Below are 17,228 nucleotides of genomic sequence, written 5' to 3'. Positions count from 1 at the left end.
TTGCTGAGACAAACACTCTGTTTACTTCCTTTCCAAAGACGAGCACCACATTTACAAAATCAACTAAACTTGTAGGATCATCGCACAAGCGTGTCGAGCTGTACAAACTAGAGAACACAGGCATTGGCACACAGAGAGATGAGCATGCATGCAAGGAACATGGAGCATGCAGGTCGATCGCTGCTAGCCTAAGGTCTAAGGAAGCTGAAGCGGAGTGGGAGGAGCCATGGGGCGCCGCCTCCACAGGTTGACCTCCTTCCTGGGCTCGGACGCCACCACCCCGCCGCCGAGCGTCAGCGGCGCCGAGTGCGCCACGAACCCCTCGTCCTCGTCCTCCCCGTCGCTGCTGCCACGGCTCCTCCTCCCCTCCTCCTCCTCCTCCCGCCAGTCGAAGTCCTGGAACGCCGCGCGGCCGCTCGCGAAACGCTTCATCTGCCCGAGCCCCGCCGGCGCCGGCGCCGCCACGGTGCAGCTGCCGTTGGCGCAGCCGTCCTTCGACGACGACCTGGACCGCGACCTGCTGCGCCGGAAGAAGGACATCCGCTTCACGAGCGAGCCCCTGGGCCCGCCGCGGGGCTTCGTCCCCTCCGCCGGCCGCGGCGGCAGCGGGCAGGCGCCGCCGTTCCTGCCGCAGGGGTTGACCTTCTTCTGGCGCCTGGAGCTGCTCCGCTTGATCTGGCCGATGCAGGAGACCTTGGGCGACGTCGGCTCGGGCGTCCGGTACCCCGAGCGCTTCCTCCTGCCGCCGCCGCGGGCCTCCGGCGGGACGATGGAGACGATGGGCCCCGAGAAGGCGTTGCGGTGGTTGAAGGAGGACCTGCCGCGGGAGGGGAAGTTGGAGGAGAAGGACGCGACGGTGGAGCGGAGGAAGGAGGCCAGCCCGGCGGCCGTGAAGCTCCCGGACCTCGCGTGCTTCCGCTGCTTCTTCTCCATCGGCGGTCTTGCTAGCTAGCCGGTGTAGATTCCTTGCCTCGTGAAGCCTCGGACCCGGGTCGATGCCTTTTGCGTCTGGATCAGTCTCAGCCGGGCGGTTGCTTCTCCTTGTCGATCTCGAGAGTATATATACGGCCCGGAACTCGATCGCAAGGTTTGGTGAATAAATAAATCCTGACGGTGATCGGAGAGCTGCTGCTAATCGCGTGTGGCGCGGTCAAAGGGAGACGGGGGTAGTAGGTTCGCGTTGGATTGGATCGCGCGCGCGAGCTTGACGGTGGTGGGCAGATCAATTCCGCGGTGAAGCGGCCCGCACACAGTCACCGGCGCGTGAGCGTTGAAGCGGTTTTTCTATGACTCCTGCGGACCTGGTTGCCACGACCGGCAGAGGGGGCGCAGGGCCCTTGCGGCCTTGTCCGGTTAGGTGGCGCGCGCGGCGTGGCAGGTGGGCGGTGGCACACTGCTGGGCTGGATGGTGTGAGTTGTGATCGCGGGGCGTGTTTTTCCTGCGTTTACATCTGCAGATCTGCTAGCTACTCGCGGTAGGACGTGGTTAGCAGTGTGTAACAGAGTACGGAGAGGACTAGAGGACATTTTCTGAAAGAAGTCGTCAAAGAAGACAGAGCGCGAGTGCGAGGAGGTTGTTACCACCACCAACGCGAGTGGTTTCTCTAAGTAATAATGCCACAAATTGACCAACTACCACGGCCATCAGCGGGACACATTTGCGCACGCTGCGTAAAGACGAAGTCCCATGACAATACTCCCCGGCCTAGCCTTTGGAAACGTGCTTACGTATATACACAGAGAAATCGTACCCCTGAGCAGCCCGCCATCTTGTACGACTAGTCGTGCAGCTTTTAATTATTGGATTGACCGTGAGCTGATGAAAAACGAAGAGGAGAAACGGGCGAAGAGACGGTTCATCCGTGACGAAGGCGACGGGCGCCCATAAAATCCATCGCTGGGCTGTCGAGATCAACGTTTCCTCCATCGCACGATTCGTTGCGTTCTCATGATAGGATCAGCCACGTCAGCTGTCTCCACACGACCATTCCGGCCACGCCACCGCTGCGATTTGACTGACGCTTCTTCATCGTCATCTGTACAAACAGCCCAGCCCAATTCTATTCTTTTTGGTCGAGGGAGGCGGCGAACCACTAACTTTGTAGAGAGCGCAATGATCGATCATTGTCCAAAATCCGATATAGCCCAATAGTCTTCGTCGTCTTGATGGGCCTAAACTGCTCCAATACACGACGCACGCGAAACCCAAAGTCCCAAACCCCCCCAAACCCTCTACTCCACCAAGTTCGTCGGCGGCGGCCGCACGCGAGCTCCTCCCCGCCAACTCCCAGCACCCACCCCCGTTCCGGCGCCATGGCTCTCCTCCTCAAGCCCAAGCACCACCTCTCCAAGACCGGCCGCATCCTCCTCCGCCGCCGCCTATGCGACGGCTCACCGGCCCCGTCGGCCCCAACGGAACCCTCACCCCCGCCCCTGAACCGCGCGGAGACCAAGCTCCTGGACGCGCTGCACGCGGCGCTCCTCGACCACCGCCGCGCCAACCCGGCAGCCGAGCTCCCGGTGTACCCGCCGTTCGACACCCTCCCGTCCCTCTCCGAGGCGGTCTCCGGCCTGCTCCCTTCCCCGCCTTCCCCTGACCTCCCGCTCCACCTCCTCCGCCGCCTCCTCGCGCTCCGCCGCGGCGTTCCGCTCCCCGAGGCCGTCGCCTTCTTCCGCCACGTCGTCCCCTCCTTGCCCGAAGACTCCCTCCCCGAACTCTACGCCGCTATGATAGACCTGCTCGCCAAACACCACCATTTCCCTCTCGCGCGCCACCTGCTCGACGAAATGCGCGAGCGAGCCGTCCCCATCTCGTCGCAGCTCATCCGCGCCTTGATCCGCCGGTACGTCCGGGCGGAGATGCCGTCGGAGGCGGCCGACCTGTTCCGCCGCATGGACGAGTACGGAGCTGGGGCTCCGGATCCTGCCACACTGGCGTTCCTCCTCGGCGCTCTCTCCAAGAAGCGCCTTGCCAGTGAGGCGCAGTCGCTGTTCGACAACTGCAAGTCTGTCTTCCCACCAGATGTTGTTATCTACACGGCTGTGGTGCATGCATGGTGCCGCGCTGGGCACCTCGATGAGGCGGAACGCGTGTTCGCAGAGATGCAGCAATCAGGGATCATGCCGAATGTGTATACCTACACTGCTGTGATTGATGCAATGTACCGTGCAGGGCAGGTTCCCCGTGCACAGGAGCTCCTGTGCCAGATGATCGATTCTGGGTGCCCGCCAAACACGGCAACGTTCAATGCAATCATGCGAGCGCATGTCAAGGCTGGCCGTTCTGAGCAGGTGCTGCAGGTGCATAACCAGATGCAGCAACTTGGATGTAAGCCAGATATCATCACTTACAATTTCTTGATCGAGACACATTGTGGGAAGGGGCAGGGCAACCTTGATGCAGCACTGAAGGTTCTTGCGAAAATGACAGCAAAAGGGTGTGTTCCTGACTGCCACACCTTCAATCCCATGTTCAAGCTGGTGCTTGTGCTCGGCAACATTGATGCTGCGCGGAAGTTGTATGAAAAGATGAGGGAGCTACAATGCAAGCCAAATGTAGTGACATACAATTGCCTTCTAAGGTTGTTCAATAAGGAGAAGTCAATGGATATGGTTCTGAGGATGAAAAAGACCATGGATGCGGAAGGAATAGAGCCAAACATTCACACATATGCGATTCTGATTGAGGCATTCTGTGGGAGAGGGAACTGGAAGCGTGCACATGCTACACTAAAGGAAATGATTGAGGAGAAGTCTTTTAAACCCTCAAAGCAGGTGCGAGATATGGTATTGGCCCTTTTGAGGAAGGCTGGACAGCTCAAGAAGCACGAAGATCTTGTTGAATTGATGGCTGACCGGGGTTTCATTAGCCGCCCGGCAAGTGATGCACTGTGGAGCACACTCTCGGCTTGCTGATTTTTCATGTGTTAGATTGTTATTCAAGTGTATTCGCACACAAAGAGGTAACATTTCTTATGTGTTGTACCCTGATAAAGCTTCATGAGTAAAATTGATTGGGTGATAGGTATCAGTCACAATTTTAGTGCTAAAAGTAAATGCATATTTGTGGGCACAAGCTTTGTTGTTCAGCTAAGTTTGTTAATATGAGAGGTAACCATTCATAGCCAAAACTAGCGAGTATGAACCTTGGGTTTAGAATAAGAAACTTACAAGCTAAGGATGGCCTATTGACATTTACTTACAAGTAACAACTAAATACGTTTTTGGAAATGCAAGTAGCACAATAGGGTGTTTGCCTTTGTGATTACCTGTTGGTGGTACGAAGTTTGGGCAAGAAAAGGTGGATCTGAGAACCATATGTAGTCAAATCTTATATCCTTCTGATTCCAGAGACTACATTAGTTTTGCAGTTCTGATACCAAAAAAAAAATCCAGAAATGATCTTGAACTTCAATTGCTTGATCCTGCCTGTTTGGCTCTACTCCCTTTTTTTTCTGAAATTAGGAGCAGTACTGTACTGCACTATTTGTCTATTTAGGTAGAAGTATACTGCCCATATTGTTTGAGCTTTACGGGACATTTTAGGTTAGGATGTTGCACTCTTATAGTAGTTAGCATTTTCAGGATTCCTGGTTGGCATTCATTTAAATGGAGGTGCTGAGATGTACCATGCAGGACCAGTAGTCCTTGCTTCACATGATTTGAACTGCTTCAAATTGAATGCCTGATTTAATAGCATGGAAACATCACATATATGTCCTATGACTGAGTAACCGCGCAAATTAAATTCTTGCACTGACTGCATTCCTTATACGATCAATCTTTGGCTTGAAAAGTTGGCGTGTTTCTGGACTCATGCATCTTACTAACTACCTGCGAGTGTGTTTGCCTGCATAATCAGTTGCCTGCTGATGAATTCTTCATTTGCTTGTCTAGCTTGCGAATTTAACTAGGTGCAACGTGCAAGCGTGCAACTTGTCTAGTATTCTTTTTCTCAGTAGGCATCTGCATCTGGGGTACACGCTGATGTACAAAACGTTTTTATGGCACCGTCGGACTTACCTGGTGCGCAGTCATTGCAGCATCGCGTTTGTGTTTAAGCTGTGTAGCAACACCGGATGGGATAACCGTGTGATCCGCAGGAAGGACAAAATCCGTAGGCGCCGCACTTTTCAGAACTTGAGACGTGTCATGCTTTTTCAGAACCGCCATGCTTAACTCAATCTAACGTGTTCAGCTTCCAATCTAATGTCCGATGTGCCTTTTTTTTTCAGTTGTCCGCTGCCTACCATCACCGAATGGTCGGCGCACTATAGATCTGCCCGCCCGGTGCAATGCACCGGTACACCTTCGATCCGGTTCAGGCTATCCATTCCTAGCCCGAGCTCGGCCTAGCCTTCGAGCAGCACATGGCGGCAGGGCATCTTCCGCTTGTAAGCTTCCGGGGGGCGACTGTGAGGCGTGAGCCGCGGTGTTCGCTCGACAGGAGTCTCTCCCGGACGAAACTTGACCGGAATCTTGTATCGGCTTCATGTGAACCTCTCTTATCTTTTCCAGCTTCTTCTCAGATCCCATTGCCTGGTTGGTTCGGCCCGGTGGCCTCGTTAGACTAACCTGGAGTCGGTTGCGGCGATCATCTTTTATGTTGGGCGCCATGCCGGCGCATCCCCTTTTGTTTACTCGCCGCTTTGTTTGTTTGATTGCAACCAGCGCAGGTGGCTTGCTATGCTAGGTGTCTCATCATCGCATTAGCAATGGCTTAAGCTCGTGCTTCCCTTTCCCATCAATGGGTTGCTTCCTCTTCCCTCAACTAGTCTTCAAATTTGGGTAAACTCATTAACCCTCGTGGTCAAAATTGGGTGGCAGTAGAGTTCACTCTCACCATTTTACTACCGTTCCGTTTGTCAATACTCAATACCCAGAGGATGAGTAGAAGGACCACACAGCTCACGCACCGGCATGCGTGTACGTCCAACCAAATCCAGTGCGGTGGATTGCTTTCCGAATCCTGAGCCTCTCTGATCGCTGGCCGTCAAGCACCGGCTGACCGGGCCTGCGCGATCTCGACCCTGCGCGGCTTTTCCCAGCGCCCCGACGACCCAAAAATCCGGACGCGTCCAGGCGCTAGGCTCCAGCCACGGGCATTGTTCTCGTCTCCCGCCTATAAGACTCCGGAGCCGGAGGCGCCGAGCCGCGCCAGGCACAGCGGCACATGCGACCCTCCCCTCTTGTGCGGCGGCCGGGACCAAAGCCATCAGCCCAAGCGTTGGCGTCGCCTCCAACGCGCGGCGTTTCCAAGCGCGGCCGCGGCGCCGAAGGCATCGCCCCCGTTTGGCGTCTTCCGCGCCCGCGATCCTCTTAAGCTTCGCACGCCCGCGCGCCCCGCGCCCGCCCACTTGACTTGAGCGACCGAGCGAGCTGTTCTCCCGTGACCTCACCTCCTCCGCCAGGGCCCGAGGCTGCGGCACCGGCGAGGTAAATGGGCGCTGCCGCAGCGGAGGTGGTGGCGCCGAAGCCGCCGTCGTCGGCGGGCAAGCGGCGGTCGACCACGCTGAGGTTCCTGTTCGAGCTCGAGAAGCCGGACGGGCTGCTGCCCGGCACGGCCAAGCTGCCGCCGCCGTCGCCGGAGCCCGAGGCCGACAGCCTAATCGACAAGATCGCCTCGTGCCACCGCGTGTTCACGTTCTCCGCCGGCGCGGGCGAGCGCGAGGACGAACGGGACGCGAAGCGGGAGCGCCTCGTGGAGGTGCTCGGCGAAGTCCGGTCGGCGGGGGGCAAGCAGCGGGCGCTGGACCACCGCGTAATGGTGGCGCTGCTGAAGATGGTGTCCGCCAACCTGTTCCGGGCAATGCCGCCGTCGGCGTACCCACCGCTGCCGCCCGACGGCGTGGACGAGGACGCGCCGGCGATGGTGCTGGCCCCGTCGTGGCCGCACCTCCAGGTGGTGTACGACATCCTCCTCTCCGCGGTGACCGCCGCGGACGCCAAGGCGCTGCGCAACCACGTGGACCGCGCCTTCCTCTCGGGCCTCCTCGCGCTGTTCGGCTCCGAGGACCCCCGCGAGCGCGACCGGCTCAAGACCGTGTACCACCAGCTCTACTCCAAGCTCACCGGCGAGCGCGCCTTCATGCGGCGCTCCATGGCCGCCGCGCTCCTGCGGCTGGTCTACGAGGCGCCCGCCGCCGAGCGCCACTGCGGCGTCGCCGAGCTGCTGGAGATCTGCGGCAGCATCATCAACGGCTTCGCCGTTCCGCTAAAGGAGGAGCACCGGGCGTTCCTGGCGCGCGTGCTGCTGCCGCTGCACCGGACGCGGTGGGCGCACACGTACCACCGCCAGCTCGCCTACTGCGTGCTCCAGTTCGTGCACAAGGAGCCGGGGCTCGCGGGCGTGGTCGTCACGGGCATCCTGCGCCACTGGCCCGTGACCAACTGCCAGAAGGAGGTGCTGCTCATCGAGGAGCTCGAGGAGATCCTCGAGGTGATCGACCCCAAGCAGTTCCAGAAGCTGGCCGTGCCCGTCTGCTCGCGGATCGCCCGCTGTGTCAGTAGCTGCAGCTCTCAGGTCCGAGTTGCCTTCAGCCCGAATTGTTCACATTATTTTCTTTCCCTATTGTGCTTCTAATATTTCCTTTTTCGCGCCAACAATTTCCGTTTGCATAATTTGGTGGCAATGCCTGGAATGCATACGTCTGCACAGAATTTTTTTTTACTGGTTCTTTTTCAAGAGTCTAGTTTTCTGCAGCTCCTTAATCTTTTCTGTTCAAGCGAATTCAGTTCCAGAAATGTGGTCACTGAACATACCGTTAGACAGGCCGCTTTCCTACATTACATGGTGGGGATTCAGATTCAGTGATCCACCCCCGCCCCATAACCATAGTTGGGTACATGTGGGAGGAAAGGTGCCCTTTCACTGAACAGTAGTTGGTGGATAAAGTAACTTTATAAAGTGGCCTCACTTTAGTTTGTCGACTTCACGTACGCCGTTCGTGTAATTCAGCTTCAAAAAAGACACTTTTCCACATTTCATTTCATGTCCCAGCTCCAAGGAATTATTTTTTGTTCAAAATGTGGCTCCTATTGAAAAACCTTTAGTTGTTTTTTTTAAAAAGAAAAACCTTTAGTTGTGAGATGCCAATTCTTTCTCATGGCGCATGCCTGTTGGTGAAAATCTTGGTGAATGTAATTTTTTGGGTGAAGACAGGAGAAGTGCACTGTCTTGTATCTGAATATACCAAAGTAACCAATCTGAATTCAGTAAAGCTGCTTTTATAAAGTTCCGGTGATGATTTCACTCTAATCCATCGTAGCACGTTTCGTGTCGTGTAATCCAGTCTTGGAAAGTTCGCTTTTCTCGTCTTTAGTTGTCGAGATAACAGCGCTGTCCTAGACGAAAGAATTCTTAAAAGAAAGACTCATGAACCCGCTGCTCCTGCGTCATCTGCGTCAGGCGAATTCTGCTCACAACTCACAAACCCGCTCCCTTTTCAGGTGGCGGAGCGGGCGCTGTACGTGTGGAACAACGAGCGGTTCCTGGAGCTGGCGACGTCGTCGCCGGGCGTGATGGAGGGGATCCTGCCGGCGTTCGTGGCGAGCGTGGAGGGCAACCTGGAGCGGCACTGGAGCAAGTGCGTGCAGCAGGTGACGGCCAGCGTCAAGGCCCTGCTGGAGCAGGTGGCGCCCGACCTGTACGCCCGGTGCGCCGCCGACCTCGCCGCGCGGCGGTCCGAGGCCGAGGTCGCCGCCGCCGTGCGCGACGCCCGGTGGCGGAAGCTCGAGATGGCCGCCGCCGCCGCGAAATAGCCCACGCTGCCCACGGCGACGAAGGAGTGTACATGCGTGCGTGATGGCAATGGCAGAGTGCCACGATAGATGGCGGCGCCGCGTGCCATTTTGGCTGGCAACGGCGCCGCGGCTGTAAGACCGAGACCGTGTTGTGTGTGCAAGCGAAGTTTGTGCTCCTGTGAGATGAGACACTGGCTGGTGCACCGCCCTGCAACCTGTATCCCTTTGCCTTCGCAAAACCGCGGCCACGGCGGCGGCTACCCGGTAGCGGCGGGCGGCATGTGACGACGCCCGGCGAGCCGGACGGCGGAGGCGCGCGTGAACCCGTAAAAGGCTGTCAGGTTTTCGGAAGCGACAGTGAGCGGCCCGTGTCGCGCGGCGTGGCGGGGGCGGCACAGTTTTGACCACCGGTTTTTTTGGCGGTTCGGCCGTCGGGCGCGGGCCGCGGCTGGATGTTTCTCGGCTCGCCGCCCCTCCACGGCGATGCGAATCCAGCGGCCCGACAAGGTGCCAGCTGAGTCGCTTGTCCTCTGCTGCCTCTGAAATGTTCAGGGCAGATAGGTGATGGGGATTTTACCAAGGCGACGTTGACTGCCACTGACTCACTGCCCTGCATTGCATATTTGCATGTGACCTGAAGTGGCCCAGCCGCGCAGTCGTTACAGGGGTCCGTTATAGGGCGCACCAATATGTAAGAGCTTTTTTGTTAACGACATTTGTAAGAGCTTTTACGGGCTCGGCCTTCACCAGTTTTGTGCACTTAAAACAAAGTAAAATTAAACTAGAAATTGAATAAAATATGTTTTTTCCTTCAACGGCTTGTTTTGGGAGAAATCGTTCCAAGCACCCCCAATTACTAAGTAATAATAAGTAAGAGAACGTAGAAAGTGAAAAACCGAACTATATCGGTAGATATCACCGTTGTCCACAAAATATAAGATGATTATTTTATTAGGACAAGACTTATATTAATATATTAATTTTTTATACAAAATATTAATCACAAATTATACTTTTAAATATGAATAAAATGATACCAATATAGTATTAAAACCTTACGTATTCGTAGAGTGATTGTTGCTTAAAGGTTTATCCTAAGGAAACAAAATATGTCTTTTATTTCTAGATAAAGCGAGTTTGTTTTGTAGGTTGTGATTATTGTCCAAAGATTACTTGACAAACCCACATCAAAATCTCTCTGAGAGAGAGAGGGAGAGAGAGAGAGAGGGACCAGAGTTGCATCTTTTTTTTCCGGAAAAAAATCAGAGTTGTATCTGACCAGCACAAATCCATGTGTAAATTCTGGCCCAGATTCTGCATGGGTTTCCCCAAGCGGTGTCTGCCTCTCCTCCCTTCTCTTTGCGCGTCTCAAGCTGGCCCGCCCACCCTTACAAAACCACCTCGTGCAGCCCACCGACCCGGCCCGCGGCCTGTTACTACCGACGTACGGCGCCTGTACGCAGGCGGCAAGTCAAGTTCGGAGCCTGTTTACTAACGCCCCGCGCCGCGTTGTGAGGGCACCGCATGCGGAAGGCACGCGCGGCTGGTGGCCAGCCGAAGCCGAACCGAGATAGGCTGGCTCGCCGTCGTGCGAGCGCCGCCTCCACCGTCGTCCGTTGGTCAGAAGCGGAGCAGCAAGGCCGGCGTCACGCACGGGCAGGGCACGGCGGCACATCACATGACAAGGACAGGACGGTCCACTTCTCCGGCGACGCACCGGCGCCTTCTAGACGACGATTTCGTTCCGTTACCGCTCAACTGTAGCCCGCAGGATTGAAGATCGCGGCGCACAAGTTCCGCGGCCGGCACCCGAATATAAACCAACCATCCCCGGTTGCTGGCACGGAGGGGTTAGTTGACCGAAGAATGGGAGTACGAGACGCAACGGAGACGAGCAAGGCATCGCGGATCGTTTTCCTTTCTCAGTTGCCCGTTCGTCGTGCCCTGCCGCCGTTTCGTGAGCTGCTACCGCGAAAAAGGAGTCGAAAGCGAAGGGAGAATCGCTAACGGCTATGGCAGGCAGGCGTGGCGCCAATGGCGGCGATACCTGAACTGCCTCTTCTTTCCCGCCACACCGGAGGCGAATTCCCGTACGACGCGTAGCGTCTCCGAGCTGGACATCCGAGGAGGGTGTGGACTGTGGAAACGAGGCAGACTACGCGCAGACTGCACTCGCCGGCGCTGCAGGCTGCATCCCGTTCTGTCGCTGCCGCGTGCCGGGGTGCGCCTACCCTGGCCTACAGCCTCGCCGCGTCAAACCCCCGCACGCACGCGTCCGCGTCAACAAACAAAAGCCCGGGAGATTTTCCAACCTAACCTCGCGACCTCCGACGCCTCCGCCTCCGTTATAGAGGAACCGTCGACGGATTGCACGCCTCCGCCTCCGCGTCCTCCGAATTCTCACCACCCCGATTCCCAGTTGCCGACGAGCCCCCCTGCCTGGCTGCCTCCCCGAGAGAGAGGAGCGCGTGGGCAGCAGGCATGGACATGGAAACGACGACGCCCACCGACTCCCGGCTCCACCATGCTGATACTACCGACTCCTCGGCACGGCACCGCTCGGCGGCGGGACTCGGCGGCGGCCGACTCGGCTCATTGGCCACTCGGGCCGCCGAGAGCCTCGCCCGCGGCCTCGTCACCTGCGTCTTCGCAACAGGTCAGCCCTCAGATTTCTCCGCGGCATGCCGCGCGGCGCGCGGCTGCAACCGTTGGGGGCTCTGATCGATTTCATCGGTATGCTGGCAGTGGGCACGGTCCTCGGGGCGATCACGGGCGGCCTGATCGGGCTGGCGACGGAGACGGGCGTGCTGCGCGGCACGGGCGTCGGCGGCATCACGGGCGCGCTCGTGTCCATGGAGGTCGTCGAGTCCTACCTCGACATATGGCGCTCCGGCGAGCCGGCCATCTGGAGCGTCGTCTACGTGGTCGGTGCCTTCTCCGCTCGTCAGCGAGCGCGTTGCGTCGATTGGTTTCCGATTCAAGGACGAAAATTCGCCGGCGCCGCCTTCGCGTGCCGTGCCGTACTGACGCACGTTTCTGGCCTTCTCAGCTCGACGTGATCTGGAGCCTGCTGACTGGCCGCCTCGTGCGCGAGAAGGTGGACCCCGCCGTGCTCAGCGCCGTCGAGAGCCAGGTGCGCGAGCCACGTGACCTCCTCACCACTTCGGACCCAAGTCACTCGCGTTCGCGTCAGTATCACGCCAACTAAAAACCATGTAACGCTCCTCTGCAGATGAGTGCAGTGGACGCACCGGTCGGGCAAGGCGACGGCGCCGACATCTTCGGGGCGGGCGGCACCAGCGGCATGCCGAGGGCCGCCATCCACGCGCTCCCCGTCGTGAGCTTCGCCGAGCGCGGCAACGTCGACGCCGCCGGCGAGCTGATCGCGTGCTCGGTTTGCCTACAGGTTTCCATCTCAGGATACTAGTATACTGCCAGACACATATCTCGAGTTCTCGACATGAATCCTCAGACTGAATCCACCATGACCTTCTCTTGACGATCTTTCCTCCGCAGGAGTTCGAGGCCGGCGAGAGCGCGAGGAGCCTGCCGGTGTGCCGCCACACGTTCCACCTGCCGTGCATCGACGGCTGGCTGCTCCGGCACGCCTCCTGCCCCTTGTGCCGCCGCGCGGTCTAGGCAGCCGTTACTCCCTGAGCCTCTGTAGCGAATCCTCTGTAGCTTGTCAGATGCGTCCATAGGAGCTGACACCCGTTCCTGAACATGAACAGCACTGAACCTCGCACCATTTTTGTGAAACAAGGCAGCGTGAATCCTCTGTAGTTCGTCAGATGATCAGATGGGCATCTTGTATGTAGCTTTGTTTTTTTTTCATTGGTTAACATGTGCAGAACCTGACTACCGGTCCAGTGCTCCCCATTCTCATGCACATTGGCACATTGCGACGGCCAGATGCCTGACAGGGTGAACGGCACCACTAGGAAAGAACACCAGCGATAGAGCGAATCCCCACTGATATCAAGCTCGAAGAATAATTACAAGCACAAGTTGCCCACAAGAATGACCCTACCTCCCACAACCAACCAACATCAACATGGTACTCTACAAGCTAAAATCAGACAGAGATTCTAGGGGCCCAAAAACTGGGGCAATGCAACTGGCTAGGTCCTAAAATGGAGCTCACTAACATTCATGAAGCATCCACCGCTATGTGCGAATATGGCCCCTCAACACAGGGCCGTTTCTCGGCAGTAGCCTTCTCTGAATCTTTGGCGTTGGCTTGTGCTAGGAGGCCTTCGTAAAGCTTGACCAGATCCTTCGAGAACTCAGTCAGCGATTCGAAAATACTGGCGAGGCCGATCTTGAACCCGTTGAGAGTGACGTCGTGTGTGTCCCGCATGCAGGCTTGATGCTTCGCTTTCTCCATCTCAATCCTCTTCCTCAAGACGTTGAGCATCTCTTTCTTCTCTGACAGCTGCTCCATGCGCTGCTTCGCGTCTACCTCGGGTTTATGCTCCAGAAGCTTGGTGCCAATGATCCTGTTCTCTGCTCGTTTGTAGGCGGTTAGCTTCTTGTCCAGCTCTTTTGACAGGCTGTCCACCTTTCTTTTCTGCTGCTGCTCTTCTCCTTGCTTCAGCCATAGCACTCTCACACTTCTGAGAAAATTCCGCATGGTGAAGGAGACCCGCTTGTTTGGAAGCTTGGACAGTGTACTGTACCAGTCATGGCAAATAACAACTAAAGTTGGGGCACCAGCTCTATCAGGAGCAATTGATGAGATCCCTCTGGAGTACCGGATGGTATCAGTAAGAATAAACTTCGATAACCAGCCATCAAGAGCTTCCATATATGCTTTCTGAGCATTGACATAGCTTACAAAGCACGATCTCCAATTCCTCAGTTCAACCTCCAACTTCAGAGTTGCATGACGCTGTGCGTCATTACAGAATTTGCCATAAGCTGGACATGTGAATGAATTCACCTCAAACATTATCTGTCTCTGGGTTTCATGTGAGTCTACCATTAATTTCCAAGATTTTGTGAAGCTGCAAAGGAGCGGCCAATGCATCAGTACTGATTGAAATGAAAACTACAGAACCAGTCCTATACGTGAGGAAGGTCAGCTTACCCTTGCAACAGCTCAACAAGTTGTGGCTGCAGTTCCTCATCCCGTAACTTTTGTATCCTATCAGATATAGATTCTGCTGCTCGTAGAGAAACCCAGATTCTTGTATACAAGTCTCTAACTGTTGTCCTAGTTTTTTCAGCACTACGCAGCTCTGAACCTTTGGCATCTTGGTTCCTCAGCTGAACACATTTTTTCTCATAGGTTTGTCGAATTTGATCTATAGCCTGCACAGGATTGAATACAAATCATATCAACACAGATTTACAAAAAATCAATAGATGACAACTGATAAGCTAGTTAAACCATGTAGGATGACTGCTCAGCAGTGAGGCAAGAAATAAAATTATAAACAGACAATAGAAACACATATTGGTCAAGATATATTGAGAAAATATAGCATTTGCTATCAATTTCAGAAACATCAGATCGCCATGGATTTATAAGGACACATCACAAAACTAATTTGAATACAAGATGGTGCCCCTAGCTCAAAGCATCGGTAGCTGGACATGTCACGACGTGTGGCAACTCACCTCCAAAGATATACACTCATTTACTGTCGTTTATCATTCAGATAATAGAACAATTCTAATATCTATGCTCCGAAGTCAACTATCAACTGACTCCAACATAAATAATGGTCAAAAATTCGTGAAGATCAAGAACAAAACCCACCTTAACTTCTTCATAAAGTTTCTTCTCCCAAGCATACAGTCTCCCTAAAGTCTGGGAGTGACTGCCTGACTTCATCCCACCATAATCTTCGAATATATCACTCTTAGTTTCACTCTTGTCCGTCCATGACAAGCTATTTGAGCTTGCTCCCAGCTCACTCCTGTAGGATGAGGATACAGATGACGGAGAGCGATGCCATGTGATGGCATGAATTATCTTTGATGAATTTTCTGCACCAGGATGTAAATGTAGAGTAAATATGATGATTCAAAGGCATACGAAACATAGTATCAACTGATAACTACTGCTAATCCATGGGTTGCTGGTACCAACAAAACCGAGCCTTTTATACTCCTATTGTTCTAATTTGAAGCAACAGTGCAGATTCATGATGCTGGTCATCAAGCAGCGCAGCTTTAGCCTTTTGCAGCCCAAAAGGATCACTTTAGCAATCGAGGACAGCAAGTATACTAGCATCAAAGGAGCTACGCAAAATGGCCCATGAAATGACTGCAGAGCAGAAAAGATGATAGCAAATTGGCAGTGGGCGGCTATAACATCAGCCAGGAATATTTAAAGGCACTTTTTAAAGACATATGCTCTGCCTAATGTCCAGAGGCACAGGGAGTCCTAAAATAAGAACAGTAATCTCATCCCATACCATCCAGACTCGTGAGTCCTCAAACTCCTGATGAGTATAAAAAGCTATCACCCAACTAGGAATAACAAAAGGACTTCCTTGGATAAAAGATTTGTCCAAACCACTCAAAACTCGCAGCTTTACACCCAAATCTTACGATTTCCAGAAACAGCAAAAGGGATTTGAACATCCCGGCACCACATTTGCAGCACAGATCGAGCAAGTTGCAACCAGAGAGCGAAATCGCGGGGAGAAAAGCAGTGGAGCGCAATAAAGGCTGGACCTTTGAGCTCGGGGACGCGCGTGGCGGCTTCGAGCATGCTGGACACCTCCTTTCCGGCCTCGGCGGCGCGCGCGAAGAGCTCCTCCACCTCCTTGAGCGCCGCGAGCAGCTCGCGCCCCTGAGGCGCCACGGCCACCTCCAGCCCGCTGTTGTTCCCCTCCATCTCGCACACATCTTTAGCCTCTTCTTGGGGCGTTGGGACTCCAAGCGACGCCTCTGTCTTCGGGGCCTTGGCTTCCGCCGCCTTCGCTCCGTCCTCCTCTTCCTCCTCCGCCTCCTCCAGCTCGGGGATGCCCTCCCGCTCCCTCACCGCACGCATCTCCTCGTCGCTGATGGCCGCAGCCACCTCCTCCGTACCGTAGAACGGGTTAAAGAAGTCCCACCCGCCGACCGCAGACGGCGCAGGAGGCGGCGGCGGCGGCGTCACTGGGGGCTGGAAGTAGTACGGGCACGCCATTTCCGGCGTCTGCGCGCCGCCGCCCCCATCTTCGGCGGCGGCCGGGGATGCCGGCGCCTCCTCCTCCTGCTGCGGCGGCGGCGGGGGCGTGGCGGGAGAGGGAAGCTCCTGCACCTGAACCTGCGCCGCCTTGGGGGAACCCGGGGGCGAGTTGCTGGGGGTGGGGAGCGTGATGAGGATCGGCGCCGGCGCGGTGTGGCGCGCGACGAAGACGTCGAGCGCGTCGGCGACGGACCGCAGCGCTGCCGCGTAGTTGGCGTGCGCGCCGGCCAGCGCGAACCGGCGCTCGGCCGCCGCCTTGATAAGGCGCTTCCGGTCGCGGCACACGGCCACGGGGTCCCCTCCGTCGCCGCCGCCACCGCCGCCGGCGAGGCGGGAGGCGGCGCAGTTCCCCATCGGAGGCTACCGTACCCTACCCCTACCCTTGCCAAGGTTTAGCGCAGGGTTTAGAGTGGCGTAGGGGAGTGAGGGGGAGGTGGAAGAGGGGTAGTCAAAGTCAAAGGTGTGGGTTGCGTGAGACTGTGACCGTGAGGCAGGAGTAAAGGAAGGGGAGGAGCTTGGGGTGTTGGCTGGTGTCAGGTGGTGGTGGAGGGGAGTGAAATTTTGTTGGTTGTGGGTGTGGGCTAGTGGGGAAAAAGGTGGGGGAGAGGGGTAGGACCGGAGGAGGAAGAAGAGCCCCTAAATTCTGGTGATGATGGTAGGGGAATCTTTGGGTGATTTGTTTATGTGTGACTGAAGATTTGGGGTTTGTGGGGTTGGGAGGAGTGATGACCATTATGGTAGCTAAAAATTGCTAGGGTCACCAGGTGGAATGCTGCCCCAGGAAAGGGTTACATACTTGGAAGCGTGGAACAATAGATTGGCAGTTTGGTATGAACAAATTACTTCACAACTTGATTATAGAGCTATCTAGTTTGTGTAGCAAAGAGTTGTCAATAATATGCTTTGTATCTTTACAGAAGAAAAAAAAATAAGCCACAAGTCCTATTTTCTCAACATTGAAAATGACTCGAGTCTTATTCATAGGTAGCAGATGTCATGGCATGTACATCTATATGCAGGAAAAAAATACCAATGGTAAGGAGAAAATACCTTATGTAAACAGTGGTGGACAGAGTAACAAATTAAACGAGATGGTTGGAGGAAGCTTAGATAGCATAAGGTTTCTATGACTTCTGATTGTGAGGAATGTGTGTCACATTGACTAGATAAAAGGCTCCTTTTAACATTATTCCTCTTCAACCTCTTATGTCTCGCTTATCTATGTGTTTCACCTTTTGCTCATTGGCTTCTGGTCGAAAGCCAAAGCGGAAACAAATAGATCGCTTTTGGAATTGGCTAC

General features: G+C 55.3%; 5 protein-coding genes across 6 annotated transcripts; 3 read left to right on the top strand and 2 right to left on the bottom strand.

The window, feature by feature from the left end:
- On the bottom strand, positions 1–1,254 carry LOC112881819 (uncharacterized protein At1g76070-like). The gene has a single exon (XM_025946695.1). It carries the CDS (start codon positions 931–933, stop codon positions 196–198), a length of 738 nt encoding a protein of 245 aa, XP_025802480.1. The 5' UTR covers positions 934–1,254; the 3' UTR covers positions 1–195.
- A 945-nt stretch (positions 1,255–2,199) lies between these two features.
- Positions 2,200–5,590, top strand: LOC112881865 (pentatricopeptide repeat-containing protein At1g20300, mitochondrial). Its single transcript, XM_025946764.1, has 2 exons — positions 2,200–3,962; positions 5,235–5,590. The coding sequence occupies exon 1, from the start codon at positions 2,314–2,316 to the stop codon at positions 3,913–3,915; it is 1,602 nt and encodes a 533-aa protein (XP_025802549.1). The 5' UTR covers positions 2,200–2,313; the 3' UTR covers positions 3,916–3,962; positions 5,235–5,590.
- Positions 5,591–5,944: 354 nt separating this feature from the next.
- LOC112882194 (serine/threonine protein phosphatase 2A 57 kDa regulatory subunit B' alpha isoform-like) lies at positions 5,945–9,453 on the top strand. The gene is made up of 2 exons (XM_025947189.1): positions 5,945–7,522; positions 8,449–9,453. Exons 1-2 carry the CDS (start codon positions 6,440–6,442, stop codon positions 8,758–8,760), a joined length of 1,395 nt encoding a protein of 464 aa, XP_025802974.1. The 5' UTR covers positions 5,945–6,439; the 3' UTR covers positions 8,761–9,453.
- Positions 9,454–11,048: 1,595 nt separating this feature from the next.
- On the top strand, positions 11,049–12,600 carry LOC112879767 (NEP1-interacting protein-like 1). Of its 2 annotated transcripts, none has more exons than XM_025944153.1 (5): positions 11,049–11,398; positions 11,488–11,666; positions 11,792–11,875; positions 11,975–12,148; positions 12,259–12,600. In XM_025944153.1, exons 1-5 carry the CDS (start codon positions 11,224–11,226, stop codon positions 12,379–12,381), a joined length of 735 nt encoding a protein of 244 aa, XP_025799938.1. In that variant the 5' UTR covers positions 11,049–11,223; the 3' UTR covers positions 12,382–12,600. The 2 variants fall into 2 exon arrangements, with proteins under 2 accessions (XP_025799938.1, XP_025799939.1); XM_025944154.1 differs by having other exon boundaries at positions 11,975–12,168; positions 12,259–12,400.
- A 99-nt stretch (positions 12,601–12,699) lies between these two features.
- On the bottom strand, positions 12,700–16,729 carry LOC112879766 (nitrate regulatory gene2 protein-like). Its single transcript, XM_025944152.1, has 4 exons — positions 15,430–16,729; positions 14,507–14,736; positions 13,832–14,055; positions 12,700–13,748 (listed from the first exon to the last, which is right to left on the bottom strand). The coding sequence occupies exons 1-4, from the start codon at positions 16,280–16,282 to the stop codon at positions 12,893–12,895; spliced, it is 2,163 nt and encodes a 720-aa protein (XP_025799937.1). The 5' UTR covers positions 16,283–16,729; the 3' UTR covers positions 12,700–12,892.
- Positions 16,730–17,228: the final 499 nt, after the last annotated feature.

The sequence above is a fragment of the Panicum hallii genome, chromosome 2 (assembly GCF_002211085.1).
Source record: "Panicum hallii strain FIL2 chromosome 2, PHallii_v3.1, whole genome shotgun sequence".
NCBI classification, from domain to species: domain Eukaryota; kingdom Viridiplantae; phylum Streptophyta; class Magnoliopsida; order Poales; family Poaceae; genus Panicum; species Panicum hallii.
The sequence above is the reverse complement of the archived record's forward strand: the minus strand, read 5'-3'. Positions and strand labels throughout refer to the sequence as shown.

What these genes read in the sequence shown, in the direction of transcription:
- LOC112879767 (XM_025944153.1), top strand. Translation starts at nt 11,224, where the DNA reads ATGGACATGGAAACGACGACGCCCACCGACTCCCGGCTCCACCATGCT. An exon ending in CACCTGCGTCTTCGCAACAG is followed by an intron (nt 11,399 to 11,487) that starts GTCAGCCCTCAG and finishes GTATGCTGGCAG; the next exon opens with TGGGCACGGTCCTCGGGGCG. An exon ending in CGTGCTCGGTTTGCCTACAG is followed by an intron (nt 12,149 to 12,258) that starts GTTTCCATCTCA and finishes TTTCCTCCGCAG; the next exon opens with GAGTTCGAGGCCGGCGAGAG.
- LOC112882194 (XM_025947189.1), top strand. Translation starts at nt 6,440, where the DNA reads ATGGGCGCTGCCGCAGCGGAGGTGGTGGCGCCGAAGCCGCCGTCGTCG. An exon ending in TCAGTAGCTGCAGCTCTCAG is followed by an intron (nt 7,523 to 8,448) that starts GTCCGAGTTGCC and finishes CTCCCTTTTCAG; the next exon opens with GTGGCGGAGCGGGCGCTGTA.
- LOC112881819 (XM_025946695.1), bottom strand. Translation starts at nt 933, where the DNA reads ATGGAGAAGAAGCAGCGGAAGCACGCGAGGTCCGGGAGCTTCACGGCC.
- LOC112879766 (XM_025944152.1), bottom strand. Translation starts at nt 16,282, where the DNA reads ATGGGGAACTGCGCCGCCTCCCGCCTCGCCGGCGGCGGTGGCGGCGGC. An exon ending in AACTTTATGAAGAAGTTAAG is followed by an intron (nt 14,056 to 14,506) that starts GTGGGTTTTGTT and finishes AATCCTGTGCAG; the next exon opens with GCTATAGATCAAATTCGACA. An exon ending in CTTGTTGAGCTGTTGCAAGG is followed by an intron (nt 13,749 to 13,831) that starts GTAAGCTGACCT and finishes GCTCCTTTGCAG; the next exon opens with CTTCACAAAATCTTGGAAAT.
- LOC112881865 (XM_025946764.1), top strand. Translation starts at nt 2,314, where the DNA reads ATGGCTCTCCTCCTCAAGCCCAAGCACCACCTCTCCAAGACCGGCCGC.